Genomic DNA, 21,113 nt, shown 5'->3' on the forward strand with positions numbered 1-21,113 from the left:
TCAAGGAACATAACCAGGCCTTGATTCTAACCCATCATCAAAGGTTTCTTCAATTCTCAAAGATATTTGGTGACTCTGCTTGCGACAAAGCCAACCTTGTTTGTAAATGCATGCGCAGTTACAGATGACATATTGTTATTACGAAATACATTTTTTCAAAAGTACTTTCCACCTTAAGAATCCAGATCGTATTTCAAAGTAAATTAATTTGATATGTCAGTTACACAGACCATGTATCTGTACTGAAATTGATTCATTTGCTTTAAGGCTAGAGTTCACCTCTTCTCTTTAGTGAAACCCGTACAGGTCGTGGTCTATCAGTCAATAGTGTGATTGATTACCAATGCTTTCTAATCGATGAGACTTCCGGAAACATGACGCACACAACCCAACGCGACCTTGCCCTTGGCATTTGTGACTTAGATACGAGTCGTTGTGGCGTGAGTTTCTAAGCTTCAGGGAAAACATCCGCTGGGTTTAATTAGAACGTTTGAGAGTTTACAGAGGGGAATTTACCTACGTTCAGTACTTTTAAAGCATTTGTGTAATTTCAGTTGGTAGTTGCATTGCCCTTTAGTCTGAAAGCTGGGCCTACAGTCCTATTGGTTGTAATTAGAATGATGTTTCACACTGTAATTTAGTTATCATCAACTACGGATTGATCAGAGACTGTAATTCGATCCCCATTAAAGAATCAAGACTTGTGTGCATGTTTTAGGTCTTTTGACAGGCATGGCAAGTTTGATTCAAGGCTTTAAAAGATCACTTTGTTAGTTTGCTGTGTCAAATAATATAGCCTATATTAACCTAACTAACAGTAGACATTTTACTTCATATCCAGAAATACGTCTAGACCAAGACTTGATAACTCTGTTAAGATTTATTTCACATACTTAACGTTTAAGAATGTTTTAGTTTTGAATTTATGTAAACAACTTTAAAGATTATGAGTGACACAATCCCTAGATAGGACCTAGGTTTTTGTTTCGGTAAGCTACGCCAGGTCTCCTTCTGTTAGGAAATCTTTTATAATTTTGGACGTATTGGAGACAGGAAAAATGCATGTGGTATTCCTTAGGGAAAGATAAAGTAGAGTTACCTCCCTTTGATTACAGCGAAAAATGGCGGACGAAGCATCCCACGCTTTGTGTGTTTACAAATATCAATTTTCATAACCGTACGACAGGTTCAAATCTGTTGTGTAATTGTCTAGGATGAGTGCAGCGACAGAGCCTGATGCATCGGAAACGCCATCACCGGTCGTCCAGGAAATTGTCAGCAACATTAAATCGCAGGGCTTGTTTGATGAATTCAGAAAACAATGTTTAGCAGACGTCGATACCAAAGTATGCTTTGCCGGGTTTTGTGTATTATCATTGATGTCATAAATTATACATCTAATGGCAACTTTGAAGTTTATTACTGCGATAGTCATTTTATTTGGCGTGTGTGTTTCTTGTTTCTCAATCTTATGGTCTCTGATGCTCGATCGGTTATTATTTGGATTGGTGTGTGTGGTGGTGTGAGTTAGTGTAGCTTACATGATGGTAATATGTTGCTTGATCGGAATAATCCGTAAAGATAGATACAGAATCTGTTGTCTTAGCTAACAGTTAGCGTCCCGTAAACTGCACTGTTGCCTCCATAGACCTTGATCCCTATCCTGATCACACACTCTTCACAATCATTAGGGTTAGGTACTTCATGCATCACAATACGTTTGATACAACTGTCATATTCAAGCATAAGCGCTTGTGTGACCAATCCATTGGGATGGCACTTTGTGAGGTGAAATGGGGTTTAACATTGCACTTATGATTACATTCATTCATATGACGTCACCATTGCTTGCATATGTGTGGCTGCTTTTACCACTACTAGCCCAGAGTTAAACTGGTTTTATTGTGCTAGCTCACTGAGATACAATTCATCAGTTAAGTATGAATACACCACTCAGACACCTCATACAGACTCCAAGCAGACCCAGACCAGTCCCTGTTGTACCCATTAACACGATTTATGCCAAGTGCAGGTGCATTTTTGGATCCGAGACCAACATTTAGCTTCATGTAGACTATCTTTTATTTTTATCAGTGTATTATGTAGTCCAATCATGGTACTTGCTATTGACCTCCAGGAATCAGAGAATGTCCAGATAAACAGGCTTCGACTGTAATTAATATTGTTAAAAAAATTCTAACCAGAAGGACAGGATTTCTATAAATATGAGGCATTGCTGCTTTTGGAAAGTTCAACTAATACCTTGGGTCGAGAACATTTACTGAATATTTGTAGCCTTCTTACTAAATTGTCAAATAGGGTATCAATCCACTTGTTAGGTCTGAGACAGTTGCAAGAGAAATTGCTTAGATTTCAAATGTGGTGTTGTGCAACAGTTGTGTTTTAGGAAAACCTCTGAGATGAGTTTGACCTAAACAAGGTGATCTTATCAATAAATTACAATCAGCAAAATAGTCCATCATAATCTGATGACCAGAGAAGGTCCCAGGGTACGACCAATGCCGTTATCACTCACCCCGTGAAGGTCCGGGGTAGAATAGGCCTTCAGCTACCCATGCTTGCCATGAAAGGCAACTGTGCTTGTCGTAAGAGGCGACTAACAGGATCGGGTGGTCAGGTTAAGCTGACTTGGTTGACACTTGTCATCGGTTCCCAGTTGCGCTGATCGATGCTCATGTTGTTGGTCAGTGGATTGTCTGGTCCTGACTTAATTATTTACAGACTGCTATATGCTGTTTATCACTGATTTGGTTGGTCCATAACTGATTATGTACAGACCATCCTCATATAGCAAAAATATTGCAGACTTCGACGTTAAACAACAAACAAACAAACAAACCATACACACCACAAAGTTATTCATCATCATTGTATATTTTCTCCAAAATGAGTTGTTTTCCAATTTCAGCCTGCCTATACTAATCTCAAACAGAGAGTAGAGGCATATGTTGGGAGGTTCCTGTCAACAACAATATGGAGTCCAAGCCTCAGCAAGAAGCAACTGAGAGAGAGTCTCAAGAAACAGATAGATCAGTGAGAGCACTATCCTTTATAACACCAAAGTAACACTGATTGGGTTCACTGGAACTGTCAACACCACCTTTACCCTTTTTCCATATGGCAAAATATAGTATGAAAGGCTGTGATACCTTGATGTCTGGAAGACATTTATTATAGATTTTATTGGAGCATATAGCTTGAAACGTTGTGTACTTATTATAAACTATTTGATTTGCTTTAATCATGTTTATGCATGATCTGCTGACCAAGGACAGACCCAGATTACTTGAAGTCTTGTTGCATGTTTTGGTCTAAGAGGACAGAGACATCTTAGCATCTCATGTTCATGCATCTGCATTTTACGTTCAAACAGAATCTAATTTGCAGAAATTGCTGGGCAGAATTTCAAGTGACTCAACTGACATGCTATATATTTGTAACTTATAATTTTTATCATGGTATTCTATGTATCGCATTGAGTAGTCAGTCTTAGGTGTACGTATCAGAGAGTTGCCTCCCCTCATCAGGGCATGGTGCTTTCTAGGGCAATTTTCAGTTGGGCATTTTGATCCAGGTTTTTTTGTGAATGGAGGTAATGTGGAGACATTCTAGGTTTCTTTCACTGTAATATGGTGGAACTATTGTTGAAATATTGTTGAACATGACTTACTCACAAGTAAGGACTCATTTCATCCTCACAAACTATTCTCCAGGTCTGGCATGCTGAACAATGGTGTGGAGCGAATCATTGAACAGGTGGTGAACCCCAAGATATTCCAGGTGATTAAACCTAAGATTGACGAGGCAGTATGTAAGCACCTTGGCATTGATCCCAAGGAATATCAAGAGAGACAACAGCGACGAAAACTGCAACAACAGCTCCAACATCAAGCAGCACAACAACAGGCTCAGCAGCAACAGCAACAGGTTGGATCATCACCTGCTACACCAGGTAATTGTCAGTGCTATGAGAGTTCTATGGTAGACAGCTGTATACCAAATTACCCATGCAGTTCACATCATGAATGTTATCGGTGACATTACAGTCTCAAATGTAGTACCCAGGATATTCAAATGGAAAAGGGTAGGCATTTAGGGATACCACGAGAAATATTATTGTATAAATATTGTACTTATCAAGAGGTAGAAGATGAATATCATTTCTTGCTTGTTTGTCCATTGTATGCAAATATCAGAAAAGAATACATAAAGAAATATTTCTACTTGGAACATCTGAATAAATAAATTCTGTACCTTCATGACATCCCAAAATCAAACAGCCACTGGATACCTTGCAGTGTATATACACCATGAATATGAGATCCTCTGTACTACAGATGCGATTTTACTTACTATATATTTATGTATATTGCACCCTCTGCTACTGATGTAAAATGTATGGCCTCTTCATTTTTGTAACTAAAGATTAATTGATTGATTGTTTATTTGGTTGGCTGGTTCGTTACACAAGATACTTTGCAATGTATATATCATGCCATGAATTTGAGATCCCTTGTACTACAGATGTGATTTTACATTTTTCATTTTTACATCCACATTACAGTTGATTTTGACCAAGAATTTGTTGTTTGACATTGCTGTAAGCAGTATTCCAGCGATATGGCAGCAGTCTGTAAATAATTGATTCTAGACCAGACAATCCAGTGATCAACAGTATTAAGCATCAATTCACGATTTCGATGCCATGAGCAATTCATTAGCCATTCAGAACAAGCAAGTAAATTTTTCCAAATGAAAACATCATCATGTTTGAGCTCGTGATTCAAATGGCATGTATAATGTTATGATTACACAATGCCATTTAGAAAGTGGTCAAGTGCAACATATGTCATATTTGGGATTTCACTTTCTTAGTAAAGTACAAATTCTAGTACTTTTTCGGTTGAGTCCCATCCACTTTCTAAATGGCATTGTGTATTCATAGCTTTCAGCCATGGGAGCTGTGCCAATTGACACTCATCAGAGGGGTACACAAAGTACGCAGTCTAGACCACCAGTTGTCCGACTTTCAATTTTGTGTAAGTCGCGGTGGCTGAGCGGGCTAGGCGGCTGACTTTGTGTGCTGGCGATTAGGTGCCTGACTCTGAGGGTGCGGGTTCGAATCCCGGATGGGACTCAACCGAAAAAGCACTAGAATTTGTACTTTACTAAGAAAGTAAACCCAAATATGGCATATGTTGCATGTATAATGTTCATCTGTTGTATTGTTCTTGTTACCTCACTTTGGACTATTTCAATGCATTTTTTTGTAATTTTGGTCTCATATTTTATTTCTGCAGGTTTCTCTTCTCCTGAGTATAATGTCATGATGGGAGGATTCACTCCAACTTACCCTCCAGATGGTGGCTGGAGTGGACAGACCCCCTTCTCCCCTCCCAATGTCAACAACCCTCCCCCAGTGCCCTTCTCCTCCCCTCCGTTCATGATGATGCCCCAGCCCTTCCCGTTTATGCCAGGGTGGCCACCAGGGGTCAACATGTTCAACCAGCTACCCCCATTAAATGTTCCACCCCCACCCCTCCCTGGTGCCGCAGCACCCCCAGGAGCAGCTAAAGCTGCACCTTTCATTCCCCCACCCACAAACATCCCCCCACCAACAACTACTCTGCCACCAACAAACATCCCTCCACCTACCCTTCCGCTGCCAGATGTCTCTGTGCCTCCTCCTAACATGCTTCCAACCCCGGGCAGCAAAACACCCCCACCCCCAGGAACTGTAGACATGGCCCCCATCACTTCAGGATATACAACTCCAAGCACCCCAGCTCCTCCTGGAACTCCTGGCCCCCCTGTTATTGCCACACCCCCTCCCCCAGCGGTTGTCCCCACGGCTACACCACCTGTTGGGGCATTGAATCTATTGGCTAATGTTAGCAGTTATGCTACAAAAGAATCCAAACCAGAAGTCAAACCAGCAGAGCCAATTAAAAAGGAGCCGTTTACACCTCCACCACCGCCCACAGAACCAAAGATTAAAACTGAGGTGAAGAAGGAAGCTGTTGAGAAGGAGACAGTCAATGTGGAACCGAGCTTGGAAGAAATCCCTCTCCCGGATGTCCCAGCACCTAAAGACATTAAACTACCAGACACTGAGAAGAAGGAACCGGAAACTACAGAGACCAAACGGCCATACAAGTTTGCCTGGACTGTGAAGGATGAGGACGAGATGTCAGATGTTACAGTTAGTTCTATCCATACTAGCGACCTGTCATCATTCGAGGATGAGATGCTGGAACTGTTGTCTGAGAGTGATGAAGAGATGGAGGGAACAGAAGAACTGGAGACTGAGAAGGAAACAGAAGGTCAGGAGGATTCAGTTCAGATTCTTGTTTCAGTTTTCATTATTTGCACCATAGAGAAACCACATGTGAATGAATTTGTGTTAAACATATTCAAAGGCCCCTGTAGATTTCTCATGGTGTACGGTTGATTATTTTTCATTTGAAGGTTACTTAAATTGTGCTTGTCGGTTCGTATGTTGAGAAAAAATATACTGGGAGAAATATGGTTTTTCTTAGTAAGTTGGATGAAAAAAAATGTTGAAAAACTAATGATGCTTCTGGTACACCAAATCTCTTAAGAACTCTTGAGATGTATTATATGGAGTAAACTGGACCTCCATTTGTGGAAGTCAAGGTTGATACTTAGGCCTATAAATAAATACTTATATAATACAATAAGGAGATAAACGAGATGAACTACCTCCAGTCTTAACACAGGCTGAAATTTATTCACTTGTAGCTGAGAGTGAGAAAGGAAGTCCAGAGAAGAAACCCAGTCTGCCGAAGCCCACTGCAGTTCCTGAAGTTGTGACCAGTAGTGCAGACTCGACATCAACGCCAGTCAAACCCCGCAAACTTCTGGCCTTGACCTACAACCTCAGTGACAGTGAGGACGATGAGACGAGGGAGGAGAGGAAGGCAAGAATTGTAAGTCATCATTTCCTTTGTGGATCAAGAGATGAAATGTTTTTGTTATTTTTGTTCCCTGTCTTTGTGATTTCAGTTCATTGCAGTGTACTGTGATACCCTGATGGTTCAAATGGACCTTACTTGACCTGGAAGTAATTTGACCTTGAACCTTGTTTCCAGGCTAAGGAGAAGGAGGAGCGTTATCTGAAGAGGTTGCAACGCCGTGCTGAGCTAGAGGCTAAACGTAAAGATCGAGAGGAAGAAAAAGCAAGATTGAAAGAAGAAAGAAGGAAGGCCAAAGAAACTAAGGCTGAGTCATCAATTGAGGAAAAAGCAGAGGAATCAGGTATGTATTTCACCTGACTTTTACAGTTCTTGGTGATACCCATGCCTATTGGTAATGTCTGCAAACCTTGGCGTGACTTTGTTGATTACAGACATCTGTGACCCTTGGAGATGCAGGTTAGATATAGTCTCAGTAGCTAGTGCTTGTCTGTCAATGATAGCATTAAGGAGCAAGCTCAAATGCAAGTTCATGACAACTTGCACTTTAGTGCAAATCAAATCAAGTACTCAAATCGGGCCCTGCATTACAATGCTTTATGTTCTGATATCAATTTCATATTACCACACTTGTATTGATATAATGAACTTTAATGTTCAATTTTCAGTAAACAAAACTGAAGAAGAACTGAACACATCCATGACATCCATCACCTCAACGACGTCTCAAGACGAAGAAGAAGGGAAAACGGAGAAGAAGGCCCAACCACGGCGAAGAACTAAGAAGCAGTTGAAGGAACAGCTGATGCAGCAGAAGGTGATGGAGAAGAAACTAGCTCTCCGACGACAACGCAAACGCAACACACGCTACACCTCGGAGGAGTTCGAGACAATTTTCACAGAAAAGAAACAGCCTTTCAGTAGTCAGAGCTACACCGAAGAAATCGTAACTGACGTCATCGAGGAGACAGTTGAGATTGACACATCCGAGTATGTTATTCCTGAGGAGGTTGAAGTCAAGGCAGGGTCACCAGCAACTCCAACCCAAGACGAACAGTTCAATCTGGACAGTGTTAGCAATATTCCTTTACCAGAACAGCCTATCCCCATTGTAGAAATGGCTCCCATAGCCAGCACCACTCTGACTGTGGGTCAGTCGGTGCACATCACGCGATCCCGTAGCAGGCTGAGTGATGACAGTAAAAGTAACGACACAAGTGGTAGGGAAAGACCTGCTTCCCCATACAGTGATATATCCGACACATCATCACGGACGGACTCAGAGAAGGCTGCACCCAGAAGAAAGAGAAACATATCAGGGGAGAGCAGCCAGTCAGGACAGACGCCCATGCGGCGATCGCAGAGGACAATGAGTCCCAACGATGACACGCCAGCAAGGAGAGGGAGAAGGGACTCAGGAAGGTTAGTATTTATTCATTTGATGAGCTGTAGGGATTTGTTAGACGTTTGAATTGTCCCAAGCATGCTGATCCTAATTGATAACCAAATGAATCTGACTGTCATTCTTTGTGACTTGGTCAATACCATGTCCTTGATTGATTGTTGATCATGATATCAATTATGTGGTTGTTATGTGGAGACTGTGTTATTTCTGACGGCCATCCTATTGTTGAATGTGACATTTAACATCAAAACAATGCAGAATTTTGTATATAGCAGCCAGTTATTCAGACTTCGAATATGGAGGTATTGCCCTGCCCTGCCAAATACAATCAAGTTTATACCTAATGTTCATTGTCTATTCAAACTTTGAATGTGAAGTTATTGCCCTGCCCTGCCCTGCCCTGCCCTGCCCTGCCCTGCCCTGCCCTGCCCTGCCCTGCCCTGCCCTGCCCTGCTGAATGTGACCAAGTTTCACCTTCTATCCAAGCTCATCACTGACAAATAGCATTTTATGCTCAAGTTGATCTTCCTCTTTATTTATATCAAAACTAAACCATTTGTGAAACTTTACACAACGTTTTAATCTTGCATTCTTTCCACAGAGGCAAATCCCCGGATGCAGATGGCAAGAACAAATCTAGTCAGAGATACAGCACAGATGACCTTTACAAGCCTAGAATCAGTCATCGCAGACCTTTGACCCCTCCTGTTTCCAAGGACTCACAAGATACCCCAGTCAGGGGTCTACGTAGTGGGTAGGTGCATGGTTGGCACAGTATGGAATATACTTAGTGTAAACTTGTCCTTTGGGTTCTGGTGGTTAAGGCCTTGGCTTTTGACTCCCATGACTCGCCCGTGTTCAGTTCACCGCATGGGTACAATATGTGAAGCCCATTTCTGGTGTCCCCCCACCAATGCTGGTAGAGGGGTGACGATACAGAAAATTCATGATGTGATACGCTTCGCAATATCTACAATTCGATACATGTCACGATATGCTATCTTCCGTTATTTTCTTTAGAAATGAATAATTATTTACTTACCTTACCATAGGTTTATAGCATATTACCTCAAGCTTCACTTAGTAGAGATCTGACGGAGTTGAACTGCTATTCAATGTTGAATGCCTACCTCGAATTCGACAACTGTAATGATACGGAAGTATCTGGATCTCCCCACTGCACATGCGCGTAGACTCCACGAGAACTTCAATTTTACTTCAAGCGTCATCTTGTCGAGACATGTTTTAGTTGCTACCTTTTTTCAGCTAATAAAGTTTGATTTACTACGCTTTTGCACTGATTCCTTTTACAGGTTCTTGGTTTTAGGGTAGGTGATACTTTTCAATCTTCGTGTCGGTTATAGTGTATAAATTCGTTATCGTACACTTGTCGGCTACCTTGGACGAGACACAGTCATGTGTCTCCTATTTTCGATGTAGCCGCAGTAATTTTACGCAAATTGGTTTTGTTTGTAGGCAGATTGGTTTTCTGTTGATAATTCTTCCGCCTTATAAGTTTTTGTGTTTCATTTTTTGTCACATGTTGCTGTATCTAGTGTAATTTTGCTGTCCTTATCGGAGGGGCAGCAATTTCACTTGTCATTTCCAAAGCAGCTGCTGTACGTGCGAGTGAAGCAGTCCATTATGTGGTAAAGGGTGTTCTTCATTTTTCCTTATTGTCACGTGTATATTTCGTATTGTTACAGTAGTTGTGTATGACATGTATGGTGTGTAAAGGCCTGAAGTCTGGCAAAGATCCTCACCCTTGTTGTCTGCATTGTCCTACGGTGTTATGCACCCTTGAGCAGCGTTGTGCAGTGTGTACGGGTTTAAAATTTTGCTGGTTGTGATTGAGAAGTGGAAAACACAACAGTTACACAAGATGTCCCGTTCGCCTGCGTCTTCATCAGGATCCAGGTTGTCAACAGCGGAGTTACAGCCAGCGTTGGAGGTGCCTGGGGTGGCGTCTGATGCATTGTCGAGAGTGGAGCCGATGCTGATGCAGACACTGACCTGACGCCATTGCTGATGCCGATGCTGACGCCAACTACTCAGGCTGGGGGTTCGGTGGACTTGACAAGGCCAGATGCCTCAGCGCACCCAGAGGTACAACAGATTCTACGATTGTTGCTAGTACCTACCCCTTTGATGATGTCAGGCACATCTCAGGCGCCTACTACTAGTGCTCCACTGATGGTACCGGACTTTGCAGCGACGCCGAGAGAGGATCACATCCGTTTACCAGCGCAGCAGGAGCACCGGGCTTGGTCGCATCGGCGTATGGAGTGCCTAGTGGCACCACTACTGTCACCAGCGCTAGAGATAAAGATGGGCTGATGCCATATCCTGCTTGAACGAGGACTTTGCCAAGTTGTCGTTAAATTCCACGATTAGGGCACCCAGGTCAAAGAAACAGGACTATAAAGTTCACAGTCTTGATTTTGCGGACTCTGGGGCGGCGTTAGATGAGGCCATTAAGAGAATATCTTCCAACTCCACATATAAAGTACATGATTCCAGAATGCAAGCGATTGATATGGAGCTGTGGCGTATTCTGAAGCCAGTCTCGGCACTAGCGTCAGCAACGTCAGCAACATCAGCAGCGGCTGTTGATTTGACTGAAGCAAGGTGCATCAGACCTGTTGGGGTATGTCCGTACAGCATTAGCTATGACAAAGGTGGTGCATAGGGTGGGCTTTTTAGACGCATGTTCGTGGGAGGAGTACAAGTGGCGTCTCATAAGGACTCACTTTTCCTCAGAGGCCCTCTTCAGAAATGCTATCCCCAAGGTTTATAAGGAACATGCGGAGCTAACTCACACCGAGGTGTCATTGTCAGCATTTGAGTCCCTATCTTCTACCTTTCATGACAGAGCTGGAACACGTGGCAGGGGGAAGAAACGCTACATCCCCAAGAGGGAATCTGTCAGATCAGTCTTTGCCAGAGGTCGCTGCCAGGTCAACGTAGGAGCCGATCGTCGCAAGCCTACAGACTCAACCAGGGACGCCCCGCCATCCCCAACAGAGGGATGGGGAAGCACCCCTATTCAAGACGTTGAGGGTGTTACCTGTCACGACTGGGACCTCCCGCCCCCAGCCCTGCCAGTTTGCCCTACACCGGTAGACAGGAGACTGGGCATCTTTTGAAGGAACTGGTCCATCCTCGAAGATCCTTACGTTACCAGAATCCTAAAGAAGGGCTACAAACTACCGGTCCTACAACCTCCACCGTTAACATCTCAGCCATCAGCGCGGGTGTATCCAGAGTCGCTGCGCCAGTTGCTGGCAGGCATCGAGGTGTTACGATGGAAGTGTGCCATCGAGGAAGTGTTGGACCCACACCACTTGCCAGGGTTGCATTCCAGTCTTCCTCATTCCCAAGGACTCTGACAAGTTACACAACATGGCAGCGTTCAACAATTGTTACTTGATGGAGCCTCCTCACTTCAAGATGGTGTCTCTGGAACAGCTGCGCCTCAAGTTGGTCCCGGGAACATGGCTGTGCAGTCTCGACTTACAGGATGCATATTTGCACGTCACCATCTACCCGCCTCACAGGAAGTTTCTTAGGTTCGTGTTCAACAGTCAACATTACCAGTGGCAGGTCCTGCAGTTTGGCAGGACAACCAGGTCCAAGTCCCTGCTGGATCAGATGTTCGGCTTAGCCAGTGTTCTAGACGCATACGGCATCAAGGTCAGAGCTCGCCATATCCCATGTTGCAGGAACGTCCTAGCTGCTGCAGCCCCCGACCAGGAAAGCCGTCCCCAACTGAGTGGATGCTTCAGCTGGAGATATTTCGGCTCATATGTCAGGATCATGGGTGCCCACTGATAGACCTATTTGCCACGAGGTTCAACGCTCAGCTTCCAGTGTACGTGTCTCCGATACCAGATCCGGCAGCTTGGGCAGTCAACGCTCTGTCGATGTCATGGGAGGGACTGGACGCGTATGCCTTCCCGCCGCCAGTGCTAGAACCAGCATTAGTGGCGAAACTCAAGCTCATGGTGAGGATCCGTCTGCTTTTGGTCGCGCCCGGGTGGCCAGCGATTACGTTCCCAGAGCTGTACCGCCTCGCAGGAAAAGATCCATTCTGGCTTCCAGACTGGGACCAGTTGCTACACCATCCTTACAGTCGGATACTGCACCCAGATCCAGAAGATGCACGAGATTGCATCAACAATGGGTCTGCACAGAAACTGTACAGTTCCCGAAATCATGGCTGGATGCTTCTGGCAGTCCTCTTCAGTGTTTGTTAGCCATTACTTGCGGGACTTGGCGGTGGAAGATGTGGAGGGGCTGCTGTCGATCAGACCATTGGTCCTTCCGCCCTATAGGTACGATCTTACTTACTTTGGTCTATGGGGGTCTTGTACTTACGTGCAATAATGTACTGTGCCCCTCCGGTGGTTAGTTTGTAACTTACTACTCTGGTTCTGGTTCCTTCCCGAGAGATTGTTGCAGCAGACCGGTGAACAGTGCTTGTGAATCAGTAGTGGTCAAGCTGCCCTGAGGCATATATAGGAGGATAGACGTTTGATGGTTTTCTCGAGTCCTGCACCACCGTCCTGTCTGTTTCATCCATATGCTAAAGACCTATGGTAAGGTAAGTAAAACATTTGCTAACATCAAAACGCTGGATGCTTCTCCCAACTACGGACTCTTCAGACCGGGAAGTAAAAGTGAAGTTCTCGTGGAGTCTGTGTGCATGCGCAGTGGGGAGATCCAGAAACTTCCGTATCATTACAGTTGTCTAATTCGAGGTAGCCATTCAACATTGAATAGCAATTCAACTCTGTCAGATCTCCTACCAAGCGAAGCTTGAGGTAATATGCTATAAACTATGGTAAGGTAAGTATTTAAATATCTAAAATATTTAGATTTTAACAATTTTGATATCATGTAACAGTGTAAATATTGACATAAATATCTAGTAACAATTACCAATTTTGAGGTCAACGATACGTATCACAATACGAAAAAGGTATCGATATATTTATCGTCCGATAAGGGGTCACGATTATCGACACTACGATATATTGTCACAGCTCTAATTGCTAGTGTATTGCTAAAAACGGTGTTAATAAAACATAGTCACTCGCTCACTTTCTGTTTCATGGCTTTTATGGCTTTGTTATATTATATACTCTGGCGTTTTAATGATTTTCAGTTTGCAAAATGAATGGGGGCATGTTTTAGGTAAAAATCATAGTTACTTTATGTAACCCTGTTTTCTGATAAACCATGGTAACCAACTGTTAGTGTTACAAAGCTATTACAATAATGTAAATGGCATTGAAAATTTCTTGTAAGTCTGTCATTGGAATTTATCACTTTCATCAGTCATCATTTTCCTGTCTCTGTATGCTGTGTATGGTAACAGCCGCCATATAGCTGGAATATTGCTGAGTGCGGCGTAAATCTAAACTCGCTTGCTGTGTATGGTAAAGTTGGCTCACATCTAAGCAACACTTCACACCATTCTTCAGCCCACTATTCTTCAAGAAACACATAGACCCCTCTCTTTCCCACATTTTCATCCTTGTAGGAAGTAGTGAGTAAACTCGGGAATCAAAACTGTTGAAAATTATGACTACAAAGTTCAATGTTTTGGGGCTTTTTTTTTCATATAATTTAAGTAAGCAAGTGTCCAGCTATGGTGTGTTGTTTTCACTTCCAATCAATAAATGAAGGAACAACAATTCTATTTCTGATGCCACTGTTGAGATTTTTGTTAAATCTTAAACGGTCCATGGGACATGCTGACATTCACCTCGCTGTCGCTAATTAACTAAACAAACAACAAACACCATTTTTCTATATTATTTACTTTAATATGTTGTCTAAACATATCAGAAGAAATAATTAAAAAAGATTCAACAGTTTTATTCTGTAGTATACGAATAGAGAATATATTCCCGGGTATTTAGCCAAATCCAGTCAATTAGTGTGAGCCAGTGGTAGAGCTAATTTAACTTTTTGTTAACTCAAAAAATGTAACGTTTTTGTCATTTCAGTCGACAAAGGAGTTCGCCTGGTGTTACTGAAGTGAAAAAGGTCGACCCTCCTGCATCAAAGTCAACAGCAGATGAAGCAGAGAGGGGAACACGAGACACTGAGTCCCCAGCTGTTGAAATAGTTAAAGTTGAGATGCCCCAGGAAGCAAAGGCAAGTTCAAGATCAAGTAAATCTGGCCGACGAAGGAGAAGAAGGAGAAGGAGTGATTCGGACTCAGATTCAGACTCAGACAGGTCAAGACGAAGGAAGAGGCACAGCTCTGATTCCTCAAGCAGATCAGGCAGCTCAGACAGCAGACGTCGTCGCAGACGCAGACGCGACAGCTCCAAGAGCAGCCGGTCTGTTAGTTCAAGTGAAGAGGAAGAAACTGATGAATTTGGGAGAATTATCCGAAGGGGAGGTCGGAAGAAGTCTCGCACTCGAAGCAGAAGTAGGAGTAGAAGCAGCTCCAGCACTTCTCATAGATCACGGTCAAGGTCGAGATCAAAATCTAGATCTAGATCAAGGTCATTATCAAGATCAAGGTCAAGATCAAGATCAAGGTCAAGATCAAGATCTGTGTCTCCTAAAGACAGAAAGAGACGCAGGAGCCAGTCCAAAGAGAGAGCAGGAGCTCTTCAGTCATGCTCAGATATCAGCTCTGAATCTGATTTTGGTGATATATTAGAGGAAGAGGATAAACGTCCATGTGCAAAGACTCCAATTGACCGAGTTGACTTTGGTGAAGCAGAGAAGAGGCTGCGGAGGGCTAGACTTGCTGATGTGGACTTTGGTGAAGCTGAGAGAAGGACCAGGCAAATGGACATGAGGCCAATGGACATGAGACCTATGGACATGAGGCCTATGGACAACAGGTTGAGAAAAGGACACATGTTCTTTGGAGAAGCAGAGAGACGTTCAAGACAGTTGTAAGGATATTTATGATGTTATATATTTTTACGATTTTCATTTGGCTTCTTGATGAGATGCCACAAATATTTTAACTTTGGGAGATAATCCCATTACGTATGCATGCTTAGACTATGTAATACTGTAGAAATATCCAATAATTTCTTCTGAAAATCCCATTGTTAAGATTAATTAAGAGATTTTCCCCGTTGACCATTTGAGTGATCCCTGTAATCGCCCTTAATTATTTTGCTATTTGTGATTTAGCGCCTGATCTATTCTTGATGTGTGTCTCTTTTCCAGGGCCATAGCCAAGAACTCTCCTCAGTACTTCCGTGACTGGCAGTCTCACCGATCTCCTCGAGGTCCTATGGAGAGCAGGTCTCCTCCACGCTCCCGTTCCCCGCTTGGCTCCTACAGCAGCGGATCAGAGAGCTTCGGAAGACCCGGGGCCTCTCCAGGACGTGGGTGGGATGATATGGGCCGTCCAGCACAGTTCCGTGAAGGATCTGCATCTCCTCTGAAGCGACCTGGGTCTCCAGATATGAGAATGAGAGGCTCTCCTATGCGTCATCTTCCATCACCTCCTTCACCAGATATGAGACATGCATCACCAATGATGATGAGGAGAGGGTCTAGTCCTGAAATGAGGCGACCTCCATCCCCTCATGAATCTCGTATGACACGTGGTAGAAGACCCATATCTCCTGATGACCTGATGGACCAGCCACCATCACCGCCAGATATTTACAGGTCACCTTCACCAGAATCGCCACCAGGTATTCGAAGACAGTCTCGACGCCCTTCGTCCCCAACTGATCATCGGCGTCCCCCGTCACCACATTTGCAGCCTAGACGACGCCCTCCATCACCTCCTGATCTCAGACACTCACCTGGCAGGCGACCCCAATCACCACCATCCCCAGATCTTCGACGGCAACAGTCATCACCTGGCCGGCGGCCACCATCTCCTCCACTGCCTGGTAGAAGACCACCATCTCCGCCACTGCCTGGCAGACGACCGGGGTCACCTTCAGATGTCAGACGGCCTGCATCATCACCACCAAGAAGGCCTCCGTCAACCGAAATGCCTCCAGATCTACGTCACCAACCTCCCTCACCAGGGAGGCGTCCGCCTTCACCTCTGGAGGAATCGCCTCCAGATCTCCATGGTCCTCCATCACCACCAGAGATGAGACGCACACGACTGTCCAGTTCTGAGTATACTGGACCACGAACAAGAAGACATGCTCCTTCTCCCACAGAAATGATCACCCGGGGACGCCATACAAGAAGCCCACTTCAGCCTCCTGAACCAATGGGCCGAGGACGAAGAGGAGCAAGTCCTCCTGTTCCTGGTGCAGGAGTAGGACGACCTCGGAGAGTGAGAAGCCCTTCACCTCCAGAGACCATAGGTCGTGGTCGCCGCACAAAAAGATCGCCTAGTCCCCCTCCCATTTTGGAAGGTATTGGGCGTGGCAGACGAGGCAGAAGTCCTCCAACCCTGTCCCCAGGGCCACCCTCCCCTCCACTCACGAGGATGGAAAGAAGAGGTCAAAGGCCTCCATCGCCACCTTCACCAAATGTAAGGGAAACCAGACGACAGCGAAATGTGTCACCACCTCCACAACCTACTCAAAGAGAAACAAGATCCATGGCCGCACCTGCAGTGAGAGAAACGCGAAGTCGACGAGAGAAGAGTCCACCAGCCAAGAGAGCTAGAAGATGAAACACAAAAAATGGTTGTTGAGAAATTGATGGTTGGACTGTATGAGCAGTTCTCGATGTTATGTAATGCAGTAGATGCATTAGCGGCCAAAAACTGAACAAAATCAGGCTGTGCTGTGGGGGCAGCCTAGTGGCATTGTGGGCTGATAACTCAATCAAGCTGAGCTCAATCAAGCTGCAGTTCTGTACATGTTACAGGTCAGTGGCAAAGCCAAGTGGTCAAGGTATTCGCTCATCACACTGAAGACTCAGGTCCCATTGCCAACATGGGTACAGGGTGTGAAGCCCAGTTTTGGTGTTCCCGCCATGATATTGCTGGCATATTGCTGGCATATTGCTAAAAGCAGCGTAAAACAACCTCACTCATGTTTTGGTTTGGTGAGGTAGCCTAGAAGTTAAAGTGTATACTCATCTCATCTTTTATTCCCAGCATGGGAAAAATGTAGCAAACCCATTTATGTACAGAACCAGACTCGGATACTCTTGACTTCCCTTTAAATGAACTTTAAAATACTGTTTTAGCAACAAAATGTTTTGTTCTTTTGACTTGATACAAGCATTTTGGGGTAAGAAAAGAGACATCTCAGTCTAGGGGGAAAATAAGCATGCATTTGTGAGATAACATCCTGTACATTTTACATATGAAATATCCTGTATTTGTTAGCGAATGGAATTTATTGTTTGCATTTCATGATAATATATTGGTCATAACATTTTTTACAATCATGTAATAGTATCTTTTTCCACACATCTTTGCCAAATTTGATCATTCAGTGTACAATTATGTTAGGCTGATGAACTCTGATATGATTAATCCTGTACATCTTAAGTCCAGCTAGTAATGCAGCAGTATAGCAGTATATATTGGCCTGGGTTCAATTCCAGAAATTGATTAACGGGATTGGGTGGGCAGATTCTCTGAATTGGTTGACACATATCATCGATCGATGTTCATGCTCTTGATCCCTGGATTGTCTAATCCAGACTCAATTATTTACAGACCGCTGGAATATTGCTGAGTGCAGTCTAAAACTAAACTCACTCACTCACTCCAGACATGTGTGAGGCCCATTTTCTGGTGTACCCTGTCGTGATATCGCTGGAATACTGCTCAATGCGGTGTAAAACCAAACTCACTCACTCGTTCACTCACTCTAGACACTGGTAGTAATGTAACAGTGTGAAGCTCTTGCCATATGGCTTAAAATGTCATAAATACACACTCACATGAATATTTGTTGAATATTGTACTTCCATTGAAGGCAGGGAGGACACAGTGATATCAGAGCTATGATCAACATATGTTGATGTTAAAGTGTGAGAGTTACGATCATATTTGCAATACGATCACTTCAGCATGTGGATCCTAATCTGAGTGTGCAAAGTTTGTAGTTTAAAGTTAATTATCATGAATGAGTTCGATGTGACAGTAAATGGACAATCAACTTAGTGAAGTGCTATTGAATATGTTAGGCTATGGTTACAGCGACTCAAAGAACCACTAATGTTAGTTCATTATTAGGGGCAGTTGGGTAGCTAGCATTCTCTTGTCATGTCGAAGACCCAGGTTGGATTCCCCACACAGTTACTAAGCCCATTTCTGATGGCCCCCGCCGAAATATTGCTGAAATATTGCTAAAAGTGGCGGAAAAACTGAACTCTCTCACTGTCTAGTTCATTGTCAATGTAGTTCGTTAATCCATTTCAACTAAAATATTCAGCAAGAGGTAAGGACCAAAAAACTCTTCATTTTATCCATCAGGACCCCTTTTCACAAAGTTCTTGTAAGGCAGAGATCTTGTAACTTTTCTTGTAGCAGTAGGGAAAAGTTACGAGATATTAGGCCTACAAGAGCTTTGTGAAACGGGACCCTGTCCATTAAGCATGTACATTTTAGACATGGTTTGCTTTAGTCCTATTTTCGTATTCTGTAGGACAGGAATGACTCATATACTGAACAGCAAAATAAAGGCAACTTTTGTAAAAAAGGAATCTCATAAAAGAAAGTGTTTATGTTTATGTCTTCTATTTAAAAACATGACAAAAACCCAGAGTTGCGTTTCTTTTGCTGTCAATACTTAAGCATCCTCACTGAAATTATTTCTGCCCCCAAACAACCATGATGTTAAAGCAGTATGTCTTAGGATAATGAAATAAGGAATATTCTGATTTCTGATGTGTACAAGAGTTATCTCCCATTGTTAGTTGCTCTTAAGAACTAGCATGTTTTGGTCTGGTCTGTAGTAATTCCAACAATTATAAGTGTCGAGTTCTGGTGTAATATAATCATGTCTCCTATCTTAGTGTTATTTCTAAACCATATATCTTGTTGCAACAAAGGTTCTTACTAAAAAAGTAAGGAGACATTTATTTATGGTGCATATTTTGTTAACATGTGAAACTTGTTTTAAGATACCACTCATGTAGCTATGAGAAAACTCTTTGTTGCACATGCGACCAGAATTGATACAAGTATACTCATGATAGGCAGTCAACTGTTACAGTGTACAAATATGAAGATTGTGATCAGAATCAACATGCAGCTATTGCTGCTATTGTAAGAGGTGACAAACAACATATTGCTTATCAGTCTGCCCACTTTGTTGATACAGTTGAACCCCGGTTACTCGGACCCTGCATATCTGGAAACCCCGCCTTCCGGACGATTTTTGTGTGAAACGAAACTTACATTCATTAATTGTACTCGCTTAACCAGACCTCGCGCTTTCTGACCCGGACGGCGAATTTTCAAACCATTCCTATAGATTTCCATTGAATTGGCACGAGTGTGAACATCTCATCAGTAACGAAAACACATGTTAAGTAGGATTAAGGTAAACTACACGCTACATGATTACGTACGAGACAACCTGACAAATGGTAACCTGCGTTCCGCCTTCCATATATCATCGGTACACTTATATGTTATGATGATTCGCTGTTATTACTATTGACTGTAACATTGCTTATTGATATACGTACATGAATTTTATTTGCTTTCATTTAATTTTCACGTTTTGATTGTTTGATCCAGTTAACCGGACGTCTCGCTATCCGGGCGATTTTTGAGTGAAACCAAAACGTCCGGATAAACGGGGTTCGACTGTATATGGTATATTCACTTGTGACAGCTCATTATTTCAATCACTAGAGTGTCTGGTCCAGACTTGATTATGTATATGCTGCCATCTAAGATTGGAATATTGCTAATCAAACCAGTTGTGTGGTAGTTTATCAGCATTTTTGCAGTGCTATCTGGATTTAAATTCACACACATATAATGAAATGTTGAAAATAAGTTCATGTTTATTTTTGCATGACTTGTCTTTGATATGTATTGTAAATAATGTTGTAAATATTCAGATTATAATGTCAGAATCTATGTGCATTTATTCTTTGTCTGAGGGAGATTCATGTAGAATTTGAAGAATTTTAGAATATTAACCGTAAAATCAGAAGTATATAAATGATTATATACCTCTGAATGACTTTGATTAACCAATCACAATCCATTATTTACTGAAGTCGTGGTGGAATTTGTTACTATGCTCATATCCCATAGACCCCTTGGTCTAGTGGAAAGAGTGCCTGTCAGGAGAGTGGAAGGTCTGTGGTTCAATCCTCAGCCGTTTAGAAAAAAGTTAAAAGATGGTACTTGTTGCTACCCTGCTTTATGTTCGGCATTAAGGACATAAATGAAAATGGTTGGCATGGAAACAAGGAAGGTGTAACTCGCGTGTGCATACTTCATCCATGGATTTAAGGTGGAAATATATTTGGTATTTCGGAGGATAAACTTCAAGCATGCAGTAACGTTGTTAATCTGCCATCTTCTCATACCTTACCAATAACAAAGTTATTGACACCCGATATAACAAAGGCATCCCACTCACAACCCCCTCAGCTCTACTACCCCATCCCCTGAAATAGCCCACCCATGTCCCCTCAATCCACCCCATGACTCCTAATCCCACCCCATAAATTTCTCATAAATGAAAATGGTTGGCATGGAAACAAGGAAGGTGTAACTCGCGTGTGCATACTTCATCCATGGATTTAAGGTGGAAATATATTTGGTATTTCGGAGGATAAACTTCAAGCATGCAGTAACGTTGTTAATC

At 43.0% G+C, this 21,113-nt stretch overlaps 1 protein-coding gene across 2 annotated transcripts; it reads left to right on the forward strand.

Annotated features, from left to right (window-relative positions):
• Positions 1–1,097: 1,097 nt before the first annotated feature.
• LOC137265272 (biorientation of chromosomes in cell division protein 1-like 1) lies at positions 1,098–20,374 on the forward strand. Of its 2 annotated transcripts, XM_067800627.1 has the most exons (11): positions 1,098–1,346; positions 2,930–3,054; positions 3,735–3,973; positions 5,322–6,344; positions 6,784–6,971; positions 7,134–7,299; positions 7,625–8,378; positions 8,963–9,115; positions 14,376–14,882; positions 14,919–15,284; positions 15,568–20,374. In XM_067800627.1, the coding sequence occupies exons 1-11, from the start codon at positions 1,215–1,217 to the stop codon at positions 16,991–16,993; spliced, it is 5,079 nt and encodes a 1,692-aa protein (XP_067656728.1). In that variant the 5' UTR covers positions 1,098–1,214; the 3' UTR covers positions 16,994–20,374. The 2 variants fall into 2 exon arrangements, with proteins under 2 accessions (XP_067656728.1, XP_067656727.1); XM_067800626.1 differs by having other exon boundaries at positions 14,376–15,284.
• The last annotated feature ends 739 nt before the right edge of the window (positions 20,375–21,113 follow it).

Source organism: Haliotis asinina, chromosome 15 (genome assembly GCF_037392515.1).
Source record: "Haliotis asinina isolate JCU_RB_2024 chromosome 15, JCU_Hal_asi_v2, whole genome shotgun sequence".
NCBI lineage: Eukaryota > Metazoa > Mollusca > Gastropoda > Lepetellida > Haliotidae > Haliotis > Haliotis asinina.

Bases quoted from the DNA above. Each gene is read 5' to 3' on its own strand.
- LOC137265272 (XM_067800626.1), top strand. From the start codon at position 1,215: ATGAGTGCAGCGACAGAGCCTGATGCATCGGAAACGCCATCACCGGTC. The intron at 3,055-3,734 runs GTGAGAGCACTA...ACTATTCTCCAG, and splicing joins CTCAAGAAACAGATAGATCA to GTCTGGCATGCTGAACAATG. The intron at 6,972-7,133 runs GTAAGTCATCAT...CCTTGTTTCCAG, and splicing joins AGGAGAGGAAGGCAAGAATT to GCTAAGGAGAAGGAGGAGCG.